The following is a 25,061-nucleotide window of genomic DNA, read 5'->3' as shown; positions in this document are numbered from 1 at the left end:
TCATTAGAGGCCAAAAACTGATATATAGCTAGATATTATGTACATATTTGGTTGACATTAACACATATTCGCGGTTATATGGTGGAAATTTTATTACTTCATATTGTCACGTGTACCTAGCCGGTGCCACCGCCATTTCTGTCACGATCCACCTTCAGAGGGGGGGGCGAGAATCGTAGCTCTTTACATAGAAACAACTCGCTTGGCATCAACTAGTCTTAACTTCATAAAATACTTTACTGTACCTAGGATCATAGGTTCGTCATCCCGTACAGGATGTCTGGTGAGAGCTGAACTAAGGAGATTTTGCAAAATAACATAATACTTAATTAAAATTATTTTATTCTTAAAGTCAAATACTCAACATCATTTTAAAGAACATTTAAATAGCGGGATTACAATTTAAAACAATAATCTCTTTACTTCCTTAACGATTGAACGACCTTACAAGAGAGAGAATGAGAGAACTTCACTAAACACTTCCCTAGTCCTTCCGAATACCTCAAATCATAATTAATACTTAAAATTAAAACAAAGATAAGTCCATACTCACATTTTCCGAAAAGCCTTTCTTGATCGATTACTTTAAAAAAAATAACGTAGGGGCCTCTCCTGCCCTTGAAATCCCGAACGAACATTACATTTTAAAAACTATGACGCGTGACCCCTGACGAGGGCCATAGCCTCCGCCCGAAAGCTTGACGACTACATTATGACCTAACTTAAATTAAACGACTCGTGGCCTCTGGCGTCGGTCATAGCTTCCGCCCGAAAGCTTGAATTCCTACATCACGAACGAACTAACAACTCGTGACCACAGGTGAGACGCATAGCCTCCGCCTGAGTGAGCCCCGAGTCACCAATCACTTGCGCTTAAATTCGCGCGCCCTGCCGCGCCTAGCATAACAAAAGCTCGTTATTGAAGTCAAATTTACTAAACAACTAACTAGAACATCTGGGAAGACTACCCCCCCTCTACCCCGATGTGCAGGCCACACCGCGCGGCTTGTTACGACAGCGCGCCCCAGTAACTGCGGCCCGTGGCTGCGCCAGCGCGCGGCCAAACAAACAAACAAAATTCTGCAAGCCCGCAGCGCGCCGCGCCGGCCCCGTGCCCCAATTACATGGTCACGCCACTTGCGCTGACGAGTGAACAGAGCAGCCAGCCCAGAGTCCCGTCAGTAAAGTCCCTAAATTTGATTTCAACAACCCTGCAAAATTTCAACCCGCGACATAACCCTCCCCTCACAGAGCTCGAGCCCCATCGAGCTACCTCAAAATTACAAATTGTCTTTTTCCATTAAACCATAACTATAAATTCCTCATTTCACAAAAATAATAATTTTCTTAGTTCCTTGCTGTCTGAACATACATCTAGATTCTGCATAAGATTTATTTTAAAACAACAAGTATTCATAAAATTAAATGTAAAACTTTTATCTGGTTTGTTCTCACAGGAACCTTCAGAGGCTCGAGTTCTCAATTCTAAAAAAATTGTTCTGTTAGTGAAGCTCTCTTTACAAATTAAATTACTGTTCTTAGTTTCTCAGTATTCGTTAAACAATGTGCAAATTCTTGATAATTATTATTATTTTTTTTTTTCGGTTTCCGTTTATTACCATACTTCTTTCGTTCTTCAAAAAAAATTAAGTGTCCTTACAGTGTTTCAATTAATTAAACTCTTATCTCGTGAAGGTTGGTGCAACTCCTCGAAGTCAGTGTTGTCGAGAAGAGTAGCTCCCTGGGCTGGCCATCAGCAAACACCACTCAACTCCAACAGCTACTGGACTGGCTTCCAGGGCAGCTCACAACTTCTCCCCACATCTGCTTCGGAGTTGTGCCATCCTCATCACGAACAGATTACAATTCTGAAACATCATCAACAGGCATTACCATCACGCCTGACAAATACAAAACTAACTACTAAACTGCAATCGATGGGCAAGGATGCAAACACACAAAAAAATAAAATTAATTAATTCAACTGCTAACATAAAGTATCCCACCCTTAGCATAATCTAATCAGGCAAATAATTTGATAGGAAAAACTTAAGGAAGGGAAACATGACCTCCAATGATTTTCCCTAACTCTTGAGTCTTGATCTTCTCTATACAGCAAATAGTCCCCACGAAGTAACTGGGTTGAAGGTCAGTTCACATGACCCACCCATAACCTCTTCTACTCTTCTTTTCTTCTGGGGGCAACCACAATGCCCACCAATCTCTCTCCATGGTGCCGAACCAGCTATCCCATGAGAGTAAACAACGTAGTCAATAGAAGCGCAGAGGGGAAACACCAATCTCTGGCTTGTCGAGTCATAAAACTGCTTTATCTTCTTCTTCTTCTGAGTAAAAATATCTGACTAACCTTGCTTCTATTCTTCCAAACAGTAAAAGTTCATCAGGTATCTTCATGAAAGAAACATTCTAACTAATAATTCTTCATTTTTCTTCTTCTTTATTTCTGTTAGTTGTAATAGAAGGCCATGTTAGGGAGGTTATAGGGAAAAAGAGTGGCCAATTCCCACCCCATCACCCACCTAGATCATGACTAATTAACTTTTAAACTTTCTATTTCAAACAAATTTAAAAAAAAAAAAAAAAACATTTTATTTAAACTTTTAAATTATAGCAACTTTTCCTTCATAACCTCAAAAGCAAATCAATAATTCTAACTGAAATTGTGATTTACTGCATCCTTGTTCCATCCGATCTGTTTGTTTATAACCTTTCTTGTAAAGTATAAAATTTTCAAACATTACTAATTCAAAAAAAAGTAAATTCTGGTGTCCTTCGAGTTACAATTAAATTTACTATTTCTTAGCTTGAAATAATTTAAGTTTTCAGAACTATTTCATTGTCTAATTCACAACACTTAAAAATCAACTCAAAACAACAAATCATCAAAATCAATAAGATCATCTGACCTACCTATCAGTACTGTGAACTTGAACTGTTCGTACACATTTATAATAAACTATTATCTTTAAATTCCAACCTAAATAAGGTTTAAAAAAAACTACTAATCCCTCTGTAAATTAAGAAAATTAACTTTAAAAATTAAACTTAAGGTATTAGTTCTTTTTGACAGCTACCACAACTCACTAGTTCCATTACATTACTATAACCTAAAAAGTTCTGTAAATAATGTTTATAACAAAAAAAAAACTCCAGTTACTGTCTTCCATAAAAAAAAATAAAACTTTACATGACCTTATTAATCTCCACTTGTAAGTCCATGGCTGCCAGCTTTCTCTTCTCTTGAATCTTCAGTCTTGGCTCTTGTTTCAGTGATCTTGTATCTTGTCTCTCGAACTCTTGTCATCTTGTAAACTGGACTGCTGCTCAGCTCATCTTAAGGAATCTGTAACAGTTTCAAAAATACATGTTAATTTAAATTACATAATTCCTGTTCTTTGGTCCTAAAAAAAAATTGTATTATTAGTACACATTACCCTGAAACAACATTATTATTCATTGTTTATTACTTAAAAAAAATGCTTTACCATAAAATCCTTTTTTGTTCTTTTCATTAGGCCTATTTATTTTCCTTCTTCTTAATTAAATTCTGCTTCAAATGTTAATCCTAACTTAAGACCTACCATCTATTTATTATTCATTACCTACATTATTTATGTTACCCTAAAATTCCCATAAGTTTCTAATACTTCCTATCAAAGACATTCTCTCTAAAAAAAAATTTACTTGTGACTCTTAACTTAACAAACTTAAAAAAAACTTTTACACTAGACTTAACTTATTATTCATTCTTAGTTACTAAATTTCTATATGTAAACTTTAGTACTTACAAACAAAAACTGCCTATTTCTCTCTACCTCTTAATCTCTTTCAATTATTACAATAATAATGTTACCTTGCATCTTTAAACTTTCTTCTTTTCAATTAAATTAGACATCTCATAACAATAAAAATTCTGCCTATACTCTTCTTATGGGTGTACAACCCAACAACAAAATTTCAAATTCTCAAGTTTCCTTATATTTAAATTATGCAATGCACATAACCTCTGTGGTGCCTGTACCCTTTTAGGCCTACCACCTTCTCCTCTCACAGCATGACAACTCTTATTCCTCGGGGTCTGTATTCACTGTTACAAATCAAATATCTCAAAAAAATTAAAAACAAATTTATTATTTTAAGAAAACAAAAATTTACATTGACTTTACTATGGAGCCTGGAAATCTCAATGTCCCACAGCAGCTAACATGACTAAATCCCATGGAACCCCAGGTTTACATAACCTGTGCCCAAAAATTTAAGCATACCAGGCTTTCTCTGCACTGGTTTTACAGCATCACACACTATTTAGGGCCCCTGATCTGCCATCAGTCCCAAGGAGTTTTCCCACAACCCCTCTCTACACAAGCGCCTACCGCATTCCTCTCAATTGGCTATCGGTTTTACGGCATTCTTTTGGGATCCGACCATCAAGTTAGGGCTAATCGAACATTAAACCTCCATACTTCCAAACTAATGTAAATCAATTAAATTTTCTCTGTAAATTCTAAAAATCAAAAAAAATTATTCCAACATGCCAAAGAAACTTCCAAAAAAAAATTCATAATCTTATCTTCAAACCATTAAAATAAAAATAAATAGATTACTCTGTTTTCTCCTTAATAACTGTAAACTGTCAACAAATATCATGTCGTAAATTTTAACTATGCTTACTGACTCTTAATCATAAAATCTCATTTGTCCTAATTAAAAACAACCGATTTCCTTAAAATCTCACTGTATCTCTCATACTCAAACTTCACTGGCTGAATATCTCAATAAATTCAAAAACAATTATCTAAACTCTTAAAGAAACTCCTCCCCAATTATTCAAATTACTTCACCTTATTTTATTTCATTACTTAAAACACCTTACTCAAAAAAAATTAATTAATTATCTAGCTATCTTCCATTATTATTTATTTACCGAACAAAACTTTCTCCTAAATTAATTTAGTAAAATTCAATTTCACATTAGGCAAGTACACTAACTCTCTACAGCAATGTTTCTCATTTCCCTCCTTCCTAACTGAATCCAATCTTACTTAACCTCCAGGGAATTTACCTCACAAAATAACCAAATTCACTGTAGTGCCTATCTGCTATAGGCCCACTACACAGGGGGCTCTAACCCCACCAACAAACTTCATTGAAATGGTACCCTATCCCATACAGGATAGCCACTTCGGTACTACCATGGGGAACTCCTGCCCCAAACTACTCACAACTCTCAGGATTCTCCTGACCCTTAATTCCGTAGTCAGCCCATCTCCTATGGTCTGCGCTACAATTCCCTTTCTTCCCAGGGACACAACGCCTCACCTTAGGGTCCCTCGCCCTAATGAAAACATTAATTTTGTCTCTCTGTTCTTTTGGAGTAAATTCCCTCTACACACAAAATCTAGCCTTCCCAGTTTTCTCAATGCTTATCGATTTTATAGTGTACCTCCTTAATAATGTTTACAAATCCCAAAAAAATATTTTTAAAACCGAGGTAGAATTTAACTAACAAAAACATAAACAACTTACAACGAAACACTTCTAGCCTATACATCATACACTTCTTAAATTAAATTACTTACATACTGAAAGTTCCTCTTCTCCTAAAACACACTTAAATTTAAATTTATTTAACCAATAGTCTATTTTCTTATCGCTAAGTTACCGTACAGCTGATCAAAACAAGGTCACGGCCTGTCCACGTCTCCGTATGAGCCCGTGACGTCACCGAATTCCATCAGGTGCGCCAACCCTCGTTTGCGGTTCCTCCGTTCTCCGCTAGGTCTCAGCACCTCCCCGTCACGTGTTCACTCTGCCACGTCCACTGACGTGTCGTTCTGAAACAACTCTCAACATTTTTCTAATTAAAACAAACATCACTATAAATTCTATAACTCTCTTTTACATAAACTCTCGTTTTCTCTTTAATTCCTTTCTAACGTTTATCCTTCCCTCGACTGATTTAATTCGTACGTCTCGTCTCCTACGCGCACGAAAACAAAACAAACTTCTCTTGAAAATAATTCCTATTTACGACAAAAAACTTTATTTTAAATTATAATTCTCTTAACCTACAATCTTAAAATGAACTTCAATTAAATTAAACCACTTGCATTATCTCTAATAAGCATTTAACTTATAACGTATTCTCCTCACGTAATAATCCCCGATATAAATCTACAATAAATTCAACGACTTAAAACAACTTATCACTATAAACTTTATCCTTACAAGTATCCTCAAATAAACATCTGTTACGTCAAAAAAAAAATCTCAAAGACTTCCTCCACTATAGACTAAAATTCCGTAATCCTCTCCTCAAGTAAACTCTTAATAACCTGCTATCAGAAGCTGAAACTAACTTAATAATAAACATAAAAATCTACCTCTCTCTCTCTCCAGAAATAGAACCTATCCGGCGAACTCTACCATTTCTGTCACGTGTACCTAGCCGGTGCCACCGCCATTTCTGTCACGATCCACCTTCAGAGGGGGGGGCGAGAATCGTAGCTCTTTACATAGAAACAACTCGCTTGGCATCAACTAGTCTTAACTTCATAAAATACTTTACTGTACCTAGGATCATAGGTTCGTCATCCCGTACAGGATGTCTGGTGAGAGCTGAACTAAGGAGATTTTGCAAAATAACATAATACTTAATTAAAATTATTTTATTCTTAAAGTCAAATACTCAACATCATTTTAAAGAACATTTAAATAGCGGGATTACAATTTAAAACAATAATCTCTTTACTTCCTTAACGATTGAACGACCTTACAAGAGAGAGAATGAGAGAACTTCACTAAACACTTCCCTAGTCCTTCCGAATACCTCAAATCATAATTAATACTTAAAATTAAAACAAAGATAAGTCCATACTCACATTTTCCGAAAAGCCTTTCTTGATCGATTACTTTAAAAAAAATAACGTAGGGGCCTCTCCTGCCCTTGAAATCCCGAACGAACATTACATTTTAAAAACTATGACGCGTGACCCCTGACGAGGGCCATAGCCTCCGCCCGAAAGCTTGACGACTACATTATGACCTAACTTAAATTAAACGACTCGTGGCCTCTGGCGTCGGTCATAGCTTCCGCCCGAAAGCTTGAATTCCTACATCACGAACGAACTAACAACTCGTGACCACAGGTGAGACGCATAGCCTCCGCCTGAGTGAGCCCCGAGTCACCAATCACTTGCGCTTAAATTCGCGCGCCCTGCCGCGCCTAGCATAACAAAAGCTCGTTATTGAAGTCAAATTTACTAAACAACTAACTAGAACATCTGGGAAGACTACCCCCCCTCTACCCCGATGTGCAGGCCACACCGCGCGGCTTGTTACGACAGCGCGCCCCAGTAACTGCGGCCCGTGGCTGCGCCAGCGCGCGGCCAAACAAACAAACAAAATTCTGCAAGCCCGCAGCGCGCCGCGCCGGCCCCGTGCCCCAATTACATGGTCACGCCACTTGCGCTGACGAGTGAACAGAGCAGCCAGCCCAGAGTCCCGTCAGTAAAGTCCCTAAATTTGATTTCAACAACCCTGCAAAATTTCAACCCGCGACAATATAGTGATGTATTTCTGCTTACTGAATCTCTGTCCCGACACTCTAGACTAGGGAATTTCAAATACGTAACTTTTACGTAAAGTTATTAAAGTCTAGCCATCGCTCCCGAAAACCCCGCATCGATCGTGGCTACCTCCCTTGCGGCAAGCGAACACACACACACACACAAACACACATGTGCGCACCAGTCAGCTGGGTGCTCGCGAATGCCTCGTAGTACTCGTCACTACGTCACTACGTCACTCTTCACCCCCTCTCTCCAGCCGGGGCCCGGCGGCTGATACATGCTAACAGTTTTTATTGGCGCGCAAGTTCAGTTCATTAACGTATTTTATAGTTCATACTTGTCCGAGTATTTTAGACCTCAAGTAAAAAAAAATATGTTACACTAAAATTAACAAAATATCTTAAAACAATTTAAACTATACAAAAAACTAGACAGCTGTTTTAATCGGCGCCAAAAATAACTATAAATGAACTAAATTTAATTTACTAAAGTAATTTAAATTTACTTTTAATTCATACCAAGCAATAAACTTAATTTAACAAAACTAACAAAATGAAAACACATTTTCTAGGGAAGCTGCCGTTAACGCCTCTGAAGTTTATTTTGGAAATAGCGAAGCTGGCAGCACCATGGCTAGATAATTTTTATTTCGAATAAAAATGTAAGTACTTATAATGGTATTTATTTTTGTAAAAACAGAACAAACCTTACATGTACTGTTTTGATACATTACATAAGTTTATTGGAAACAAAATTTTTGCTATAGGAAAAAAAATATCCTTTGTAATTTTGAAATCAAACATCAATACCACGCGGAGAAGATTGTACGTTATGTAAGCTACTTTATACTAATGTCCTTGTATGCATTCTTTATAAATACGTCCAAATAATGATGTTAAGGACGTGAAAACATCATCTCATTGATGAAACAAGAAAGGGGTGACGTCCGTGTCAATCTGTACTTGTATTATAAAAATTACAAAATGCAAAATCAGTAATGAAGAAGTTAATTTTTTTCTCTACTCCATCTCTATGATCCCAAAATATTAATTAAACACTGTAATAGAGGTATTAATAAGTATAAGGAGTACGGGCGCGTTATAGTTAAATTCACTGAGGTTAGCAATTTTAAGCCAACCATTACTATATAAAGGCTAATGATATAAGTTTTTAGCTTGAAAGGAACTCGCTAGGAAGTCTCATCATGAATTGAATATCGTTAAACAAATACGTTAACAACAAATCAACCAGGAATTAACCTAAAACTTCAAAATAACAAAAATAAGTTTTGTTTTCTAAATGTAAAAAGAGGACCAGTGTTGGAGGTCGTTCTCATTTTCACTTCAATTATTATCACCACAAAGATTGCACACACCAACTTCCTAACTTCTTACATCCATGGTACGTACATTGCAAATATCAATTCAATTATTCAAAACTCTTGTGATATTTTGTGATTGGAACACATAAAAACACAATTTAATAAATCTTCTAGTTCATTAATTTAATAGTTAGTGATCTCCACGGAAGAGGTGGTCAGATAGCCTATATGTTTTCTTTGTATTTTCACAAAGTGTATTTTTTTCGTAAATATAACAGAAATATTCATGCAAAATTACTAATATTTATAAAATAATACATAGACATGAAAACAACTGTATCAATAAAAAATAGTGTTCGCAGTAATACTGGACTCGGATTCTTATGCATTGTGTTATTCCAGTACCTCCAATAGTTAAAGTTATTTTAAAACCGTTCCCTGAAAAGCTATACATGATTAACTGCGTATTAATACGCACAATGTAACAAAATAGTCCAATAATTGAAAATTCAATTATCTTTCCCATGGTTTAAGAAAATTATGGTTGAATGAAATATAAATCAAAAATAAAATAATTCCACTCTTTTTTTTCGTAAGAAATACTTAGTATTATCTCCAAAAACGTATTTTATGTAGGCTATGCTAAAATAACCATAGCCATGTGTTATACAAAGTTACAATAGTGTTCTTGTAGGATTACAAACTATTTCTTGGCAACTGATTTCCAAAGGACTCTTTTTTTAAAACATTTATTTTCTGTGTATGATATAACGCCACAATGTTACTCATTGACGCTTATGAGACGGGACTTCCAAGGTTATAGTGACCTTCAAAACACTTGGTCACCGACCCGGTGACCTCAGATCTGAGTCACGTGGGGATGAAGGACTCAAACCCGCGAACCTCACCTCAGCCACCGAGGAGGCTCGCAAACGGATGTATCGGTTCTAGCGTGTAAAAGACTACGAACTAAAACAAACTTTAGGGATCTCTTAACTCGCAAAAAATTACAGAAACAAAATCAAGAAAATTTCGACGGAGGACACACTTAAAAAAAAACGAAAGGTTCATTTTTGTTTCAGAAAACTGGACCTAGGTAGAAATTACGCCAGATCTTGACTCCGATTCCCGTTGTAAACAGGTACGTGTTGGGTAGAAGATAACTTTTGCTATGTAGACAAAATGTTTTGAAGGTTTTTGTAATGCCGAGATGCGATTATTATGAGTTAATTTTTTAATTTATGTAAACATAAATTCCGCTAATTTATGAAGATCCCTGGGTAGATTTATACACAAGGTTCTTAGTAGATTGCACTCATAAAAAAAAGGGGGGTTGTCTGTAAAGTCGGTTTACGGACGATAATTTTACGTGATAACGTCCTTTATAAAACAGTTGACAAAACAGTTCACGTGCAGGTTGTGTGCTGCCGCTGTCTCTGTTCTACCCGGACTCATCGGCCCGATGGAGTGGAAGAGAGATAGATGCGACACGAGCCGAACGCTTAGGCCGATCGTGCCTCTCTAGCGCTTGTTCCACGCTCTCGCTCGCACGCTCGGCTCAGGCGGAACGTGACAACGAGTCATGCTTTTTTCGTGCGTGCAGCCGGCGTTCATCTATTCATAAGACGTTATCACGTCGATAAAAGTCGGAACAACTCGCGCATGTGTGGAGGGTGGAAGGGCGGCTCACCTGTACTGGCACGTCATGCCGTAGCCGAAGTCCCGCCAGAAGCCCGTGTCGCGCGAGATGACCAGCTGCTCCGTCTCGGGGGGCACCTCCTTGCCCTGCAGGGTGTACACCACGTGCGGGTTGTAGAGGCTGAACACCACCGGGTAGTACACCTTGCTGCCGGGCCGGCTGTTCCAGCGGCAGCGGTCCAGGAAGCGCGCGCTGAACACCACGTCCACGTCGCACATGAACAGCAGCACGTCCTTGGCGCCCGGGGGCAGCTCTGCGCGCTCGGCGCCCACGCGCAGCCCCTTGCCGCGGCTGAAGGTCTCGTTGAGCGCCAGCAGCCGCAGGTGGCTGCCCCCGCCGCCGCGCCGCGACATGAGCGCGCGCGCCTCGCCCAGCCCCTCCTCACCGAAGTACACCACCGTGAGGCGCACGCGGCGGTCGTTCTTCAGCGCGATCTTCACGAACTTGTCCATGAAGCCGTGGAAGGTGGCGGTGCGCCCCGCCAGCGGCAGCACGATGTGGATGAGCTCCTTGTCGCGCGCCGCCGACACCACGCCGTCCACGGCCACCGGCTGCAAGGGCGCGAAGGGCCGCATCAGCGTGACCTTGGCGTGCGGCTTGTCGCCGCCCTTGGGCCTGAAGTACAGCTCGTACTGCGTGCCGGTGGTGGGCTCGGTGCGGTGCAGGCCCTCCAGGAAGTCGTCCAGCGTGTACTTGGCTCGGGCGGGCTTGGCCGTGGCGTTGCTGCGGGCACACGCGCGCGGCTCGTCTCAGTCCCGACTACTGTGCAGGCCCTCGACTACAGCTCAAGGAGGGCGCCAGCAGTGCTGATGGGACACAGCCAGCTGTCTGGTCAGCTGAGTGCGGGGACTACGCTGGGTTGGTGGCCCTAGCCCCTGGTCATTGCCGAAGCCCTAATACCCTCCCGATCAACAAAAGGGAGCGATCCCTAACAGTTCCGTTTTTTTTCCTTAAAAGCTCTGGAATGTCATTAAAAGTGAACTGGAACGCTACTCCCACCCTACCCTATTAGAGGGCATATGTGGAAGGGGAACGTGAGAATGCCGGCCGTTAAGGTCGGAATAATCTGTCAGACATGAGCTCCCAACATCGATATGAATAACCATTTATATGTTCGTGCGTTCGTTCAAAAGCTTAAATCTCAGTTATGCGCGTGTTTTTATGAACCTATTTCACACATGTGACAGGTAAAGAAAAAGATAAAACAAAAGTTTAATATATATATATATATATATATATATATATATATATATATAAATGAATGTTTGTTCGTCTTCTGTTTGGTAAATATAAATTTAAAGTTAGGAAGATATAGATGTAGAGAGGTATAGAGTAATTGAGAGGTGAAAAAAATATAGAAAGATAGAGCGAAGGACGAATAGAGATAAACTGAGAAATGTAGATAGACACAGAGAGCGATATAGGCTGAGCTATAGGTTTATAGAAACACAGATACATAGAGAGATAGAGGGTTATGGAGAGATATGTTCACATAGAGAGATATAAAGTGATACGGAAATATATCGATATGAATAGAGAAAATAGAGCTATACAGAGAGATAGAGATAATAAATAATGTAGTAAATATAGTGATATTTATAGAGGAACATATATAGAGAAAGGAATGTTTTTTGTAAATGTACCTACTTCAAACAAATTACAAAAAGCCATAGAAACGCATGCCGGGATTAACTAGTCTTCCAATAAATTTTGGAGTTTATAACATCACGGAAAACGTCATTAGAGCAGCCCAGTTTTTATGATAAGTTGGATGACTCGAGTTTCCATTAAATATTTTACATATAGGACGGGTTATTAAATATGTCGTGTGTTGGGTGCAATCGGCCAATCAAAATCGTACCTAGCAAAAACGGAAACGACATCCGTTTTCGTCACAACGAATGTTTAAAATGGCGATTTAAGTGGTTATGAAAATGAAAGAACTAAAATAATTTCAGTATGACTGTCATATGCGAAATAATTTTATGTGTAAAAAGCGAATTATGTTTCTATATCTTTAAAAAATAACACGCAAAATATTTTTTAAGTAGCGAATATTATTGTGAGTTTAATTAATACATGTTCAAAAAATAGCTTAACAAATTATACAATTTCACCCAGCACTGTGGTGTATTATTTAATGTCAAAATGATATAAAAAAAAGAAAAGTTTGAGATAGCTCAAACCAAAAATTAACTTTGATAGTGTGAGATGATTTAAAACACATTTACGTTAACTTTCAAAATTTATTTGATGAAGAAAATTGGAAGCCCTAAATTCGACCAATAGTACCCTTCTTTGACAGTGTGGCAGGGCCTTATGTGTATTTGTATGAGGGGTCCGGGGGACAGACCTAGGTGCGCATCAAGCTAAAAACCTATCCGCTTATAGTCATATGCTGGGGATTCGTCATCAAGGGAGAGGGTCGCATTCATCGTGTACTTTGTTCGGTGATTGGCCAGCCATGGCAGAGATGGATGCCATGATTCGTCTCCCCTATCCTGAATTTTGATTAAATCTACGTTAAGTCGGGCCCACGTAAAACCTGATTATACAAGGGGAAAACCCGGGGCACAGACATGTAGATTGCAGTTTGCATGAATTATGTGTAGGAGGATACAGGAGACGGACACATGATCAGTCCAGGACATTACCGAAGTTCCCCGCTCGCTGATGGTAATTCGCGGTTGAAATAAACAAAACCCTCATTTAGCACGATTCCATACATATTCACGAATTTAGAGTACTCTAAATGTTGTTGACCTAATTTAACCAATCTTTCATTAAATTACGTACGAAGACCTACCGTCCCAGGGAAAAACGATGAATGAAGTTTGGAAATAGTTTTAATATCAACGTTAACAACGTTAACAACGATAGCCAAAAATTCATTTTAGTAACCATCACCTTGACATGCAATTTTTCTGCTAGAATTTTATTTGTGAAAAACAAATAACCTAAAAAAAAAAAAAAAGGACGCGTTTTCTTATGTACACGCGTTAGAAGTTATTCATACTTGGCGCAATAAAAAATTAACTTTAATTTTGCATGCAAATAATTAATTTAAATAAATAATAAAAGGACTGAAGTGACATTATAAATACGGTTGTTAAACTATAATATCAATAAAATTAAAATAAATACTCTGTATTAAATATAAATATAAGCATGTGTATAAAAAATCATTTAATTTAGCAATATAATCTAGATTAATTCTAATTAAAATACATATCATTAAATGTGCTACATGTTTCTTCTAATTTATTAATTGTATTTATTTATTTATTGAATAATAATATAATAAATTATAGTGAAAATAAATTATACATTCGGGAACATAAACTCCCTTCTATAAATAAACTAGAAAATACATTTGAAAAAGTTTACAGACACAATTTCTATCACTAAACTATATTATTTAAAAGCACATAATTTTTATCTGTATGTAGTATTTTTTCCTTCCTGTAATTTTCTGCTGTATTTTGTGCGTTCATCGTAAATATTCATTCTCATAATTTCTTTATAAAGCACCTAAAGAACTATAACTAACCTCACTTATATAAATATTCTGGAAAATAAACTTGAAATAGTCTATTAACACAATTTCTATCACTAATATTCATTATTTATGTTTGCTGAGTGTTTTAATATTTCTACTGATTCTCGAATGTATCTTTTCTTGTATTTTGGGGATGTTGGCTATGGTGTGGAATTGGTCGAAATCAATGAAGTGTCTGGTTTCCAAGCAGTGTTCTGCTATAGCTGATCGTGGGATTTGATGTTTTTAGTCGCTGATATGCTCTTTAACCCTTGAGATTATTCGTCTGCCAGTTTTACCTATATATACCTTGCCAAAAGAACATGGATTATTGTACACATACGCTAGGTTTCGGACTGGGGTTTTATTTTTCACAGATGTCAAATAAATGTTTTAAACGATATGGACCAGTACTCAACATCAGTCACTAAAGTATAAGATTTATAAGCATATATAAAAATTTTATTTGTAAATAACCGTGATTTTCTATGCAGCCTATTATTCATTCTGTGAAAATTTCGTTGCATAGCGCGCGCGTATTGTATAAATTTACTCTCATAATTTTTTGATAATGTGCCTAAAGAAGTATAACTTTAAAAAATGTGAGCGAGTTTTTCTGTACTATGTGTAACATCTAACCTCGGTAACGAGTAAATTCATTTGTTCTCATGTTTCAAATACACTTATAATACGAAACTCGGACACGAAATTTAATAATTAAATTCAGCCCTTCAATATAGCCTTCTTCATGTCCTGCAATAGCATGGATTTATTCACGACTCAATTCTGTATATTTTATATTATTTTATAATTACTCACATGTTCAGTACTTACGTCGATAGCATTTACCATTGTCTCCTGGAGGTTCTTTCTCTTGAAGCCTTTAAACTTTTTAACGGCTCACTTGTCTTATCTAAATTTGAAACTATTTTATAAGTACTAAACTTATCAACTCCACATCTACATCAGAGTTTCCAAGAGATTGTTTACCTATAAGTCTGTGGATATTTTCAAGACTTACTTCTCAGGAAAGCTGATCCTTATGTAAATCGTGTTTTACAGAGTTTGCAGGAGAGTATTTTCTTAAGAAAAAATTGACGTATTCACGACTCACTTCTCAATTCACCTGTTAAATAGCCTATGTACCTATATTGCTTTCAACAGCCCTTAGTAAAATTTCTTCTCTCGAAGATTATACACTTCATGATTTATTCCTCCACGTTTTACATACTTTCGTAAACTCTGATTTTTGAAAGGACATCGCTGCCTTTAGCTAGGTTCATGTAGTTTATTCGAGACTCATTTATCTACCAGATATTATATGGTTGTAGAAACAATCGCCTGTTGTGTACGTCAATTACCTTTACCAGAGCCTCCAGGAAATCATGCTTCTTGAAGCCTATGGGCTTCTACAAGACTCAGGTTTCCATATTTTACATTAGATTTTCAACAATCCCCAGTTCAAAACCCGCATGCCTTCATCAAAGACACCATGATATCCTCTTGCAGGTTATGGACCTATTAAAGGGTCATATTTCAAGAAAATTGTTCACTAAGTAAACTGTTTCCCACAGCCTTCAAGACAGTCTTATCCCTAGGAAATGATTGACCCTTTTTCGACTCACTTCTTCAGTAACCAGTTCATTACACGTATGGCCTTTTACCAGAGAATAGGACAGATCCTTTCGTTTAAAAACTTATAATCTTATCAATGAGTCACTCTCCAGGTCTCGCAATAGTTCAGAAACTTATATCTGTTTATCAAGTCTCTGGACTTTAACAGAAATCTCAAGAATCACGTATCCAGATTTTCCACCATTTGTTACACATTCACATATTTAGTACATGAATTGTCTTCAACAAGGCCTGGTAGGTACTTTCAATTAATGGGTAGAGATAAAGGCGTTATTTTGATTTAAACAGCTTTTAGGACATAACATTTTTTATGTTTTAATTTTCGAGAATATGGCTTCATAGAATCACAGTACGTAATTAAGTGGAATATCTAAAGTGAATTGCTGCTACAAAACGTTTTCCCTATGAAGTCATTGACGTTTATTATAGAATTAATTTTTGTAAATGACTACACCTGTAATTATACTTTCAATACACGCTATGTAATAATCTTGAAAAAATTATAATAAATAATATCTAGTACAAGAAATGAAAAATTTACAAGATTAAATTCTAAATTATATTGGCATAAAATCTTTTGAATGGATTTCTATCTCTCCCCCTTAAGCTAGGTGCTTTTTATAATACTCACTACTGCAAATTTTAGATAACTGTATACGTCTTACTCACCTGTTAAGTACTTCAATTGTATTCACCATGGAACCTAAAAGTTTCTTTCTATTGCAGTCTTTGCGCTTTTTCATGACTCGCTTCATATTTCAGATGATACTAGACACCCATCTTACCTGTTCAGTACTTAAATGGCCTTCACCAGAATGTGCTCCATAAAGACTCGCTTATCCGTATGATCACGTGATCGTTACACCAGGGAGCTAGTGGTGAACTCACATCTCCGCGCGAGAGACACTCACGTGTTGAGCACTTCAATGGCCTTGACCAGCGCCTCGAGCAGGTCCTTCCTCTTGAAGCCGATGGGCTTCTCGACCACCCTCTTGCCCAGCCCCAGCTCCACGGGGTACACGCGGCTGAACGTGAAGTGGCTGAAGGCGACCTGCTCGTACTCGTTGTTGAGCGGGATGCCGCGCGTGATCTCGGCGAGCTCCACCTGGCGGCGGACGTACGCCGCGCAGTCGGGGGCGGCGGCGGCGGCGGCGGCGGCGAGGGGCGGCGAGCTCGCGTTGCCGGCCGGGTCCTGCTGCTGCGAGCTGACGAGCACATTGCCTGCGACCAGCAAGCAAGGTTACACTTGGTGAGCCCGCAGGGAGCGTCTCTAAGTGTTTGAAGCACTTACCAAATATCACTGTTTGCCTCTACAAAATATATTATATAAATAAATATAATTTTTTAATTCAAACAAATATTTTGTGCTAGGAAAGATTCTGTTTATCCAATTTTTTTTTTTTTTAACTCAACTGTATATTTGGTTATGTGTAACAAATCATTTTTTTTTAAGTACCAAGTTTGTTTAAGCTAACAAAATATTTTGTTACAGCAAGTAAATATTGGTTTCGCCATATATAAACAAATATTTGTTTGATTCAAACAAACCTTTTTCTCTGTGTACAATATCTATATAAATAAAACTAGCTTTTGCCCGCGGCTTCGCTCGCGTTAAGAAGTATTATTATTAATTAGGTATAGTTTTTGCGGCTTTACTTTTGTTTAGCGTGTGTAAAAAATTAGGGCCTACAAAACTTCTTTGTACACAATATTCTTAACTAATCTGTCAGGCGCTAAGACTATCAAGCTATTGGGTGAACTTACTCGTGAGCAAGCACCATAAAACTGTCCATGAGAGAAGCAATGTTTTCTCAAGTCAATACCCGCAAATTTGAGAGTTTGCCCCTGAGACTTGTTTATTGTCATGGGAAAGCATACTTTTAGGGGAAACTGTAATCGTTTAAATTCGAACGGGATATCATTAGGTATTAATGGGATTCGTGGTATAAATACAGTTTCCCTTTTTGCACACCCAGTTAATATAGTGGCTTCCACTATATTGCGATGTAACGCTTTCACTTGCAGTCTCGTACCGTTACAAAGTTTTGGTGGTTTCAAATTGCTTTCACTCGCAGTCTCGTACCGTTACAAAGTTTTGGTGGTTTCAAATTTCGCAACAACATAATTGGAACGCCCACACGCAGAATAAGCTTATTATAAGGCAAACCTGGCGGTTTCAATGAATTTAAAAATTATACAGGGAAATTAGTAGCGTCATCTGTATTAACCACAGTATCAATCGAAGTATAGAAGTAGTATATAATAGGGGCGCCGAGCGCAGGTATCAGGTAGTGGATTGAAGATTGTCGGTCCGCCATCTTGGATTGTGACGTCACGGTGGCCATCTTGGATTGTGACGTCACGGCGGCCATCTTGGATAAGCGTAACGTGACACTTTTTCGTGCGTGCAGCCGCCGTAACGGGACACAGCGTAACGGGACACAGCGTAACGGGACACAGCGTAACGGGACACAGCGTAACGGGACATAATGTAACGGGACAAGTAGATCACGGCGTCCATCTTGAATCCGCCATTTTGTATGACGTCAATGTGTGTTCTCGAAAATTCCGGTGATGTGTTTTCCGCCATTTTGAATTATGACGTCACCGTTGCAATTTTTGTTACGGCCGCCATCTTGAAATTTGGACGCCATCTTGAAAATCTTTAATTATTATCCGATTTTAATGAAAAAAATTCCAAAATTCATCAAAAAATTAACTTATTCGAATTCTGATTGATTATATCGATCATCGTCCTCGGTTCGAACCCGGTGAGTGCAAAAAAACTAAAAATGGCGACAGGCTCCTTCCTTAATGGTGGAACAGGCAGACTGACTCCTACCACTTTTTTTTCAAAGCATATATATCGTCAGCTGGTATGACGACATGTCCGCCATCTTGTCTTCAACCGCTGGAGACCACCATCTTGTTTTCGTCTGCTAGAGTGTGCCGATAACATGCAGTATAATTATCTGGTCACCATACTTTTTTCCTCAACTGTTGACATTGAACATTGACCTTGACCTTTGTCCTTGACCTTGAAATTTGACCTTGACCTTGAACTTTGACCTTGACCTTGAACTTTGACCTTGACCTCGAACTTTGACCTTGAAATTTGACCTTGACCTTGAAATTTGACCTTGAACTTTGACCTTGACCATGAAATTTGACCTTGACCTTGAACTTTGACCTTGACCTTGAAATTTGACCTTGACCTTGAAATTTGACCTTGACCTTGTAATTTGACATTGACCTTGACCTTTGACCTTGACCTTGAACTTTGACCTTGACCTTGAAATTTGACCTTGGCTTTGAAATTTGACCTTGACCTTGAAATTTGACTTTGTCCTTGTCAACCATCATGGACCCGACATTTAATGTTCAGTACATGCTACCAGGAGCGACCAACTGCTGGAGTACGTCATCTTGTGTGTGTACTGATATTATAGAGTACATTTACATCTGGTTAATTTTATTTTAACCTGCTACAGTGCAGTAATCATTTATTACCGAGGTGCCCCCCGCCATCTTGAAATTCGGACGCCATCTTGAAATCATGTAATAATGTAGCTAGAAAAGCGGGAAAAAATCCAAAACTCATCAAAAAAATCACTCATTAACTTACAAATCGAATCGATGGATCCCTGTCCACGGTTCGATTCTTGACCAGTGACAGTTGTAACTAATTATTAAATAAATGTTAGGTTCTGTTTTCCATTACCTTTCGCGGAGTTTATTAATCATTCGCTCTACGAAAAACAACTCAAGTCAATATACCTGACCAACGAATTAAATCAGTGCCGATTAGCCTATTATGAAAGTCTAATTTTTCAATAATCTGAATAACATATAAGCCGTTCATGTACAAAGCCACACATATAGATCAATTGTCTTCAGTCCATAAGACCGAGTCATGACATTATCAGACGTATAGGCTAGTCATTTCAGGACCACATGAACTTCGTCGTTATCTAATTATATTCTATTAATCCAACGTGACATTTTTTAAACATACTAAAGGACCAAGTAACCTTGAAAAATATTTTAGTAACACCAAGAGGTTTTAAATTAGTAAATATTCAATCACTACATTTTGTAGTACGCGCAATCAACAAAAGGGAAGCACTGACAACGAAAAGACAGCACCACCAACGAAAAGGCAGCACATTTGGAAGCACCGACAACGAAAAGGCAGCACATTTGGAAGCACCGTCATCGAAAAGGCAGCACATTTGGAAGCACCGACAACGTAAAGGCAGCACATTTGGAAGCACCGACAACGAAAAGGCAGCACATTTGGAAGCACCGACAACGAAAAGGCAGCACATTTGGAAGCACCGACAACGAAAAGGCAGCACATTTGGAAGCACCGACAACAAAAAGGCAGCACATTTGGAAGCACCGACAACGAAACGGCAGCACATTTGGAAGCACCGACAACGAAAAGGCAGCACATTCGGAAGCACCGACAACGAAAAGGCAGCACATTTGGAAGCACCGACAACGAAATGGCAGCACATTTGGAAGCACCGACAACGAAATGGCAGCACATTTGGAAGCACCGACAACGAAAAGGCAGCACATTTGGAAGCACCGACAACGAAACGGCAGCACATTTGGAAGCACCGACAACGAAAAGGCAGCACATTTGGAAGCACCGACAACGAAACGGCAGCACATTTGGAAGCACCGACAACGAAACGGCAGCACATTTGGAAGCACCGACAACGAAACGGCAGCACATTTGGAAGCACCGACAACGAAACGGCAGCACATTTGGAAGCACCGACAACGAAACGGCAGCACATTTGAAAGCACCGACAACGAAACGGCAGCACATTTGAAAGCACCGACAACGAAAAGGCAGCACATTTGGAAGCACCGACAACGAAAAGGCAGCACATTTGGAAGCACCGACAACGAAAAGGCAGCACATTTGGAAGCACCGACAACGAAAAGGCAGCACATTTGGAAGCACCGACAACGAAACGGCAGCACATTTGGAAGCACCGGCAACGAAAAGGCAGCACATTTGGAAGCACCGACAACGAAAAGGCAGCACCATCATCAAAAAGGCTGCACATTTGTCATTGGCTCCAATATTCATTGGCTCCAATATTCATTGGCTCCATTATTCATTGATTCCATCAGTCTATTGATTCCATCAGTCTAGTGACTCCATCTGTCATTGGCTCCTACAGTCATTGGCTCCTACAGTCATTGGCTCCAACAACTGTCTTTTGTCTCACCAACTCCAAATATATATATTTGGCTAGAATTCTACGAGTCTAAGAGACTATGAGACCACATGGCTACGAGTCTAAAATGATCTAGCTGGTTACGAGTTATACATGGCTACCAGACTGCATGACTAAAAGACCGCATGGCTACGAAACTACATGTCTTTGAAGCTACTAGAATACAAGTCTATTCGGTTCCAACTACTCCAGCAGCATTATGTTATAAGATTACATGACTACTTGAATACGGAACTACAAGTCTACGAGGCTACTTGGCTACGTAGCTACAATTCTAGGATGTCCCAAAACATCATGAATACGCGACTACAAGCCATGAGGTTACGAGACTACGTGACTACGAATCTTCAAGTTTACGAGATTGCGAGGCTACAGAGCTACGAGGCTTCTAGAACACGAGTTTACGTGACTGCGAGGATAGAGGACTACAAGTCTGCATGAGTACTTGACTACGGAGCTACTCGACTACAAGGCTCCAATTGCCGCATCTGTCTCCATCGGAATTTTCTCTTTTGCTCCGACTGCACCATCAGCATTATATTATAAGATTACAGGCTACTTGCTTACGTAGCTTCAAGTCTACGAGGCTGCAATGCATTACGACTACGAGACTACGAGCCATGAGGTTACGAGACTACGCGATTACGAGTCTTCAAGGTTACGTGATCGTGAGGCTATAGGACTACGAAGCCTCCAGATCACTTGGTTACTAGACTGCATGGCTAAAAGATCGTGAGGCTACGAAACTACATGACTAACTGACTACAATAGCACCATTCAGTGGTGAGAGTTAATTTATCTAATGGAAAATAACCTGTTTAATGTAGTGTCGATTATTGTCAACAGACGACACCTCATGTGCTTACAGGTAAAAATTATTTATTTATTTTATGCGGGATGCGAGATGCCCACTAACGATCGCAATAGAAGGATGGCTTCGCTAGACACCAAGGAGAAGGAAGTTCTTCTTGTATGTTAGTGCTTCACAGATGTCTCATGGTATATTATTTGACTGAGTATATGAATAAAATTACCTGTCTTAACCACCAAGTTAAATGTAGTCTGTCTCAAAGAATAATATTTGACTGAATAATGGATGTTCATTTTTTGAATTCCACCTGGTAATAATATTGCAAGTGTCAATTTATTAGCAGAATTTCACTAATTAAATGTAACTCTGAATAAAATGACATGACTCATTAAGTAAAAAATCCTTCATGCTGAGATCGATTTCTCACAAATAATCAGCAGCACTCGGAGAAAACCATAAGAAGTCTAGCCAGGAATAATCAGAAGCATTTGGAAAAAACTATCAAAATATTAACAAGAATAATCGGGAGCACACGGAGAAAACCACCACAATGTTGACAAGGATAATCAGAAGCACTCGGAGAAAACAGCCACACGTTATCTTTGATATCATCAAATACAGGGAAAAAAATATTTAATTAAAATAAATAATAAAAAATTTAAAATGAAAAAATTACAAAAATACATAAATATATTCTGCTAGCTTGTGAACTTCTCATTGCTGAGCAAAGATAGTGTTCTAGTACAAGCCAGAATTATTTATGTATTTTTGTAATTTTTTCATTTTAAATTTTTTATTATTTATTTTAATTAAATATTTTTTTCCCTGTATTTGATGATATCAAAGATAACGTGTGGCTGTTTTCTCCGAGTGCTTCTGATTATCCTTGTCAACATTGTGGTGGTTTTCTCCGTGTGCTCCCGATTATTCTTGTTAATATTTTGATAGTTTTTTCCAAATGCTTCTGATTATTCCTGGCTAGACTTCTTATGGTTTTCTCCGAGTGCTGCTGATTATTTGTGAGAAATCGATCTCAGCATGAAGGATTTTTTACTTAATGAGTCATGTCATTTTATTCAGAGTTACATTTAATTAGTGAAATTCTGCTAATAAATTGACACTTGCAATATTATTACCAGGTGGAATTCAAAAAATGAACATCCATTATTCAGTCAAATACTATTCTTTGAGACAGACTACATTTAACTTGGTGGTTAAGACAGGTAATTTTATTCATATACTCAGTCAACTAATATACCATGAAACATCTGTGAAGCACTAACATACAAGAAGAACTTCCTTCTCCTTGGTGTCTAGCGAAGCCATCCTTCTATTGCGATCGTTAGTGGGCATCTCGCATCCCGCATAAAATAAATAAATAATTTTTACCTGTAAGCACATGAAGTGTCGTCTGTTGACAATAATCGACACTACATTAAACAGGTTATTTTCCATTAGATAAATTAACTCTCACCACTGAATGGTGCTATTGTAGTCAGTTAGTCATGTAGTTTCGTAGCCTCACGATCTTTTAGCCATGCAGTCTAGTAACCAAGTGATCTGGAGGCTTCGTAGTCCTATAGCCTCACGATCACGTAACCTTGAAGACTCGTAATCGCGTAGTCTCGTAACCTCATGGCTCGTAGTCTCGTAGTCGTAATGCATTGCAGCCTCGTAGACTTGAAGCTACGTAAGCAAGTAGCCTGTAATCTTATAATATAATGCTGATGGTGCAGTCGGAGCAAAAGAGAAAATTCCGATGGAGACAGATGCGGCAATTGGAGCCTTGTAGTCGAGTAGCTCCGTAGTCAAGTACTCATGCAGACTTGTAGTCCTCTATCCTCGCAGTCACGTAAACTCGTGTTCTAGAAGCCTCGTAGCTCTGTAGCCTCGCAATCTCGTAAACTTGAAGATTCGTAGTCACGTAGTCTCGTAACCTCATGGCTTGTAGTCGCGTATTCATGATGTTTTGGGACATCCTAGAATTGTAGCTACGTAGCCAAGTAGCCTCGTAGACTTGTAGTTCCGTATTCAAGTAGTCATGTAATCTTATAACATAATGCTGCTGGAGTAGTTGGAACCGAATAGACTTGTATTCTAGTAGCTTCAAAGACATGTAGTTTCGTAGCCATGCGGTCTTTTAGTCATGCAGTCTGGTAGCCATGTATAACTCGTAACCAGCTAGATCATTTTAGACTCGTAGCCATGTGGTCTCATAGTCTCTTAGACTCGTAGAATTCTAGCCAAATATATATATTTGGAGTTGGTGAGACAAAAGACAGTTGTTGGAGCCAATGACTGTAGGAGCCAATGACAGATGGAGTCACTAGACTGATGGAATCAATAGACTGATGGAATCAATGAATAATGGAGCCAATGAATATTGGAGCCAATGAATATTGGAGCCAATGACAAATGTGCAGCCTTTTTGATGATGGTGCTGCCTTTTCGTTGTCGGTGCTTCCAAATGCGCTGCCTTTTCGTTGTCGGTGCTTCCAAATGTGCTGCCTTTTCGTTGCCGGTGCTTCCAAATGTGCTGCCGTTTCGTTGTCGGTGCTTCCAAATGTGCTGCCTTTTCGTTGTCGGTGCTTCCAAATGTGCTGCCTTTTCGTTGTCGGTGCTTCCAAATGTGCTGCCTTTTCGTTGTCGGTGCTTCCAAATGTGCTGCCTTTTCGTTGTCGGTGCTTTCAAATGTGCTGCCGTTTCGTTGTCGGTGCTTCCAAATGTGCTGCCGTTTCGTTGTCGGTGATTCCAAATGTGCTGCCGTTTCGTTGTCGGTGCTTCCAAATGTGCTGCCGTTTCGTTGTCGGTGCTTCCAAATGTGCTGCCGTTTCGTTGTCGGTGCTTCCAAATGTGCTGCCGTTTCGTTGTCGGTGCTTCCAAATGTGCTGCCTTTTCGTTGTCGGTGCTTCCAAATGTGCTGCCGTTTCGTTGTCGGTGCTTCCAAATGTGCTGCCTTTTCGTTGTCGGTGCTTCCAAATGTGCTGCCATTTCGTTGTCGGTGCTTCCGAATGTGCTGCCTTTTCGTTGTCGGTGCTTCCGAATGTGCTGCCTTTTCGTTGTCGGTGCTTCCGAATGTGCTGCCTTTTCGTTGTCGGTGCTTCCAAATGTGCTGCCGTTTCGTTGTCGGTGCTTCCAAATGTGCTGCCTTTTTGTTGTCGGTGCTTCCAAATGTGCTGCCTTTTCGTTGTCGGTGCTTCCAAATGT

General features: G+C 38.9%; 1 protein-coding gene across 1 annotated transcript in view; it reads right to left on the bottom strand.

Annotated features, from left to right (window-relative positions):
• LOC134535534 (chondroitin sulfate N-acetylgalactosaminyltransferase 1) overlaps nt 1–25,061 on the bottom strand; it is a 795,440-nt gene that overhangs the window by 72,328 nt on the left and 698,051 nt on the right. Inside the window, exons 4-5 of the mRNA XM_063374680.1 lie at nt 16,697–17,006; nt 10,604–11,335 (exon numbers count right to left, since the gene is read on the bottom strand). Of these exons, the coding sequence (XP_063230750.1) occupies nt 10,604–11,335; nt 16,697–17,006 (1,042 nt within the window). The remainder of the gene's footprint in view (nt 1–10,603; nt 11,336–16,696; nt 17,007–25,061) is intronic.

The sequence above is a fragment of the Bacillus rossius genome, chromosome 8, assembly GCF_032445375.1.
Source record: "Bacillus rossius redtenbacheri isolate Brsri chromosome 8, Brsri_v3, whole genome shotgun sequence".
NCBI classification, from domain to species: domain Eukaryota; kingdom Metazoa; phylum Arthropoda; class Insecta; order Phasmatodea; family Bacillidae; genus Bacillus; species Bacillus rossius.
The sequence above is the reverse complement of the archived record's forward strand: the minus strand, read 5'-3'. Positions and strand labels throughout refer to the sequence as shown.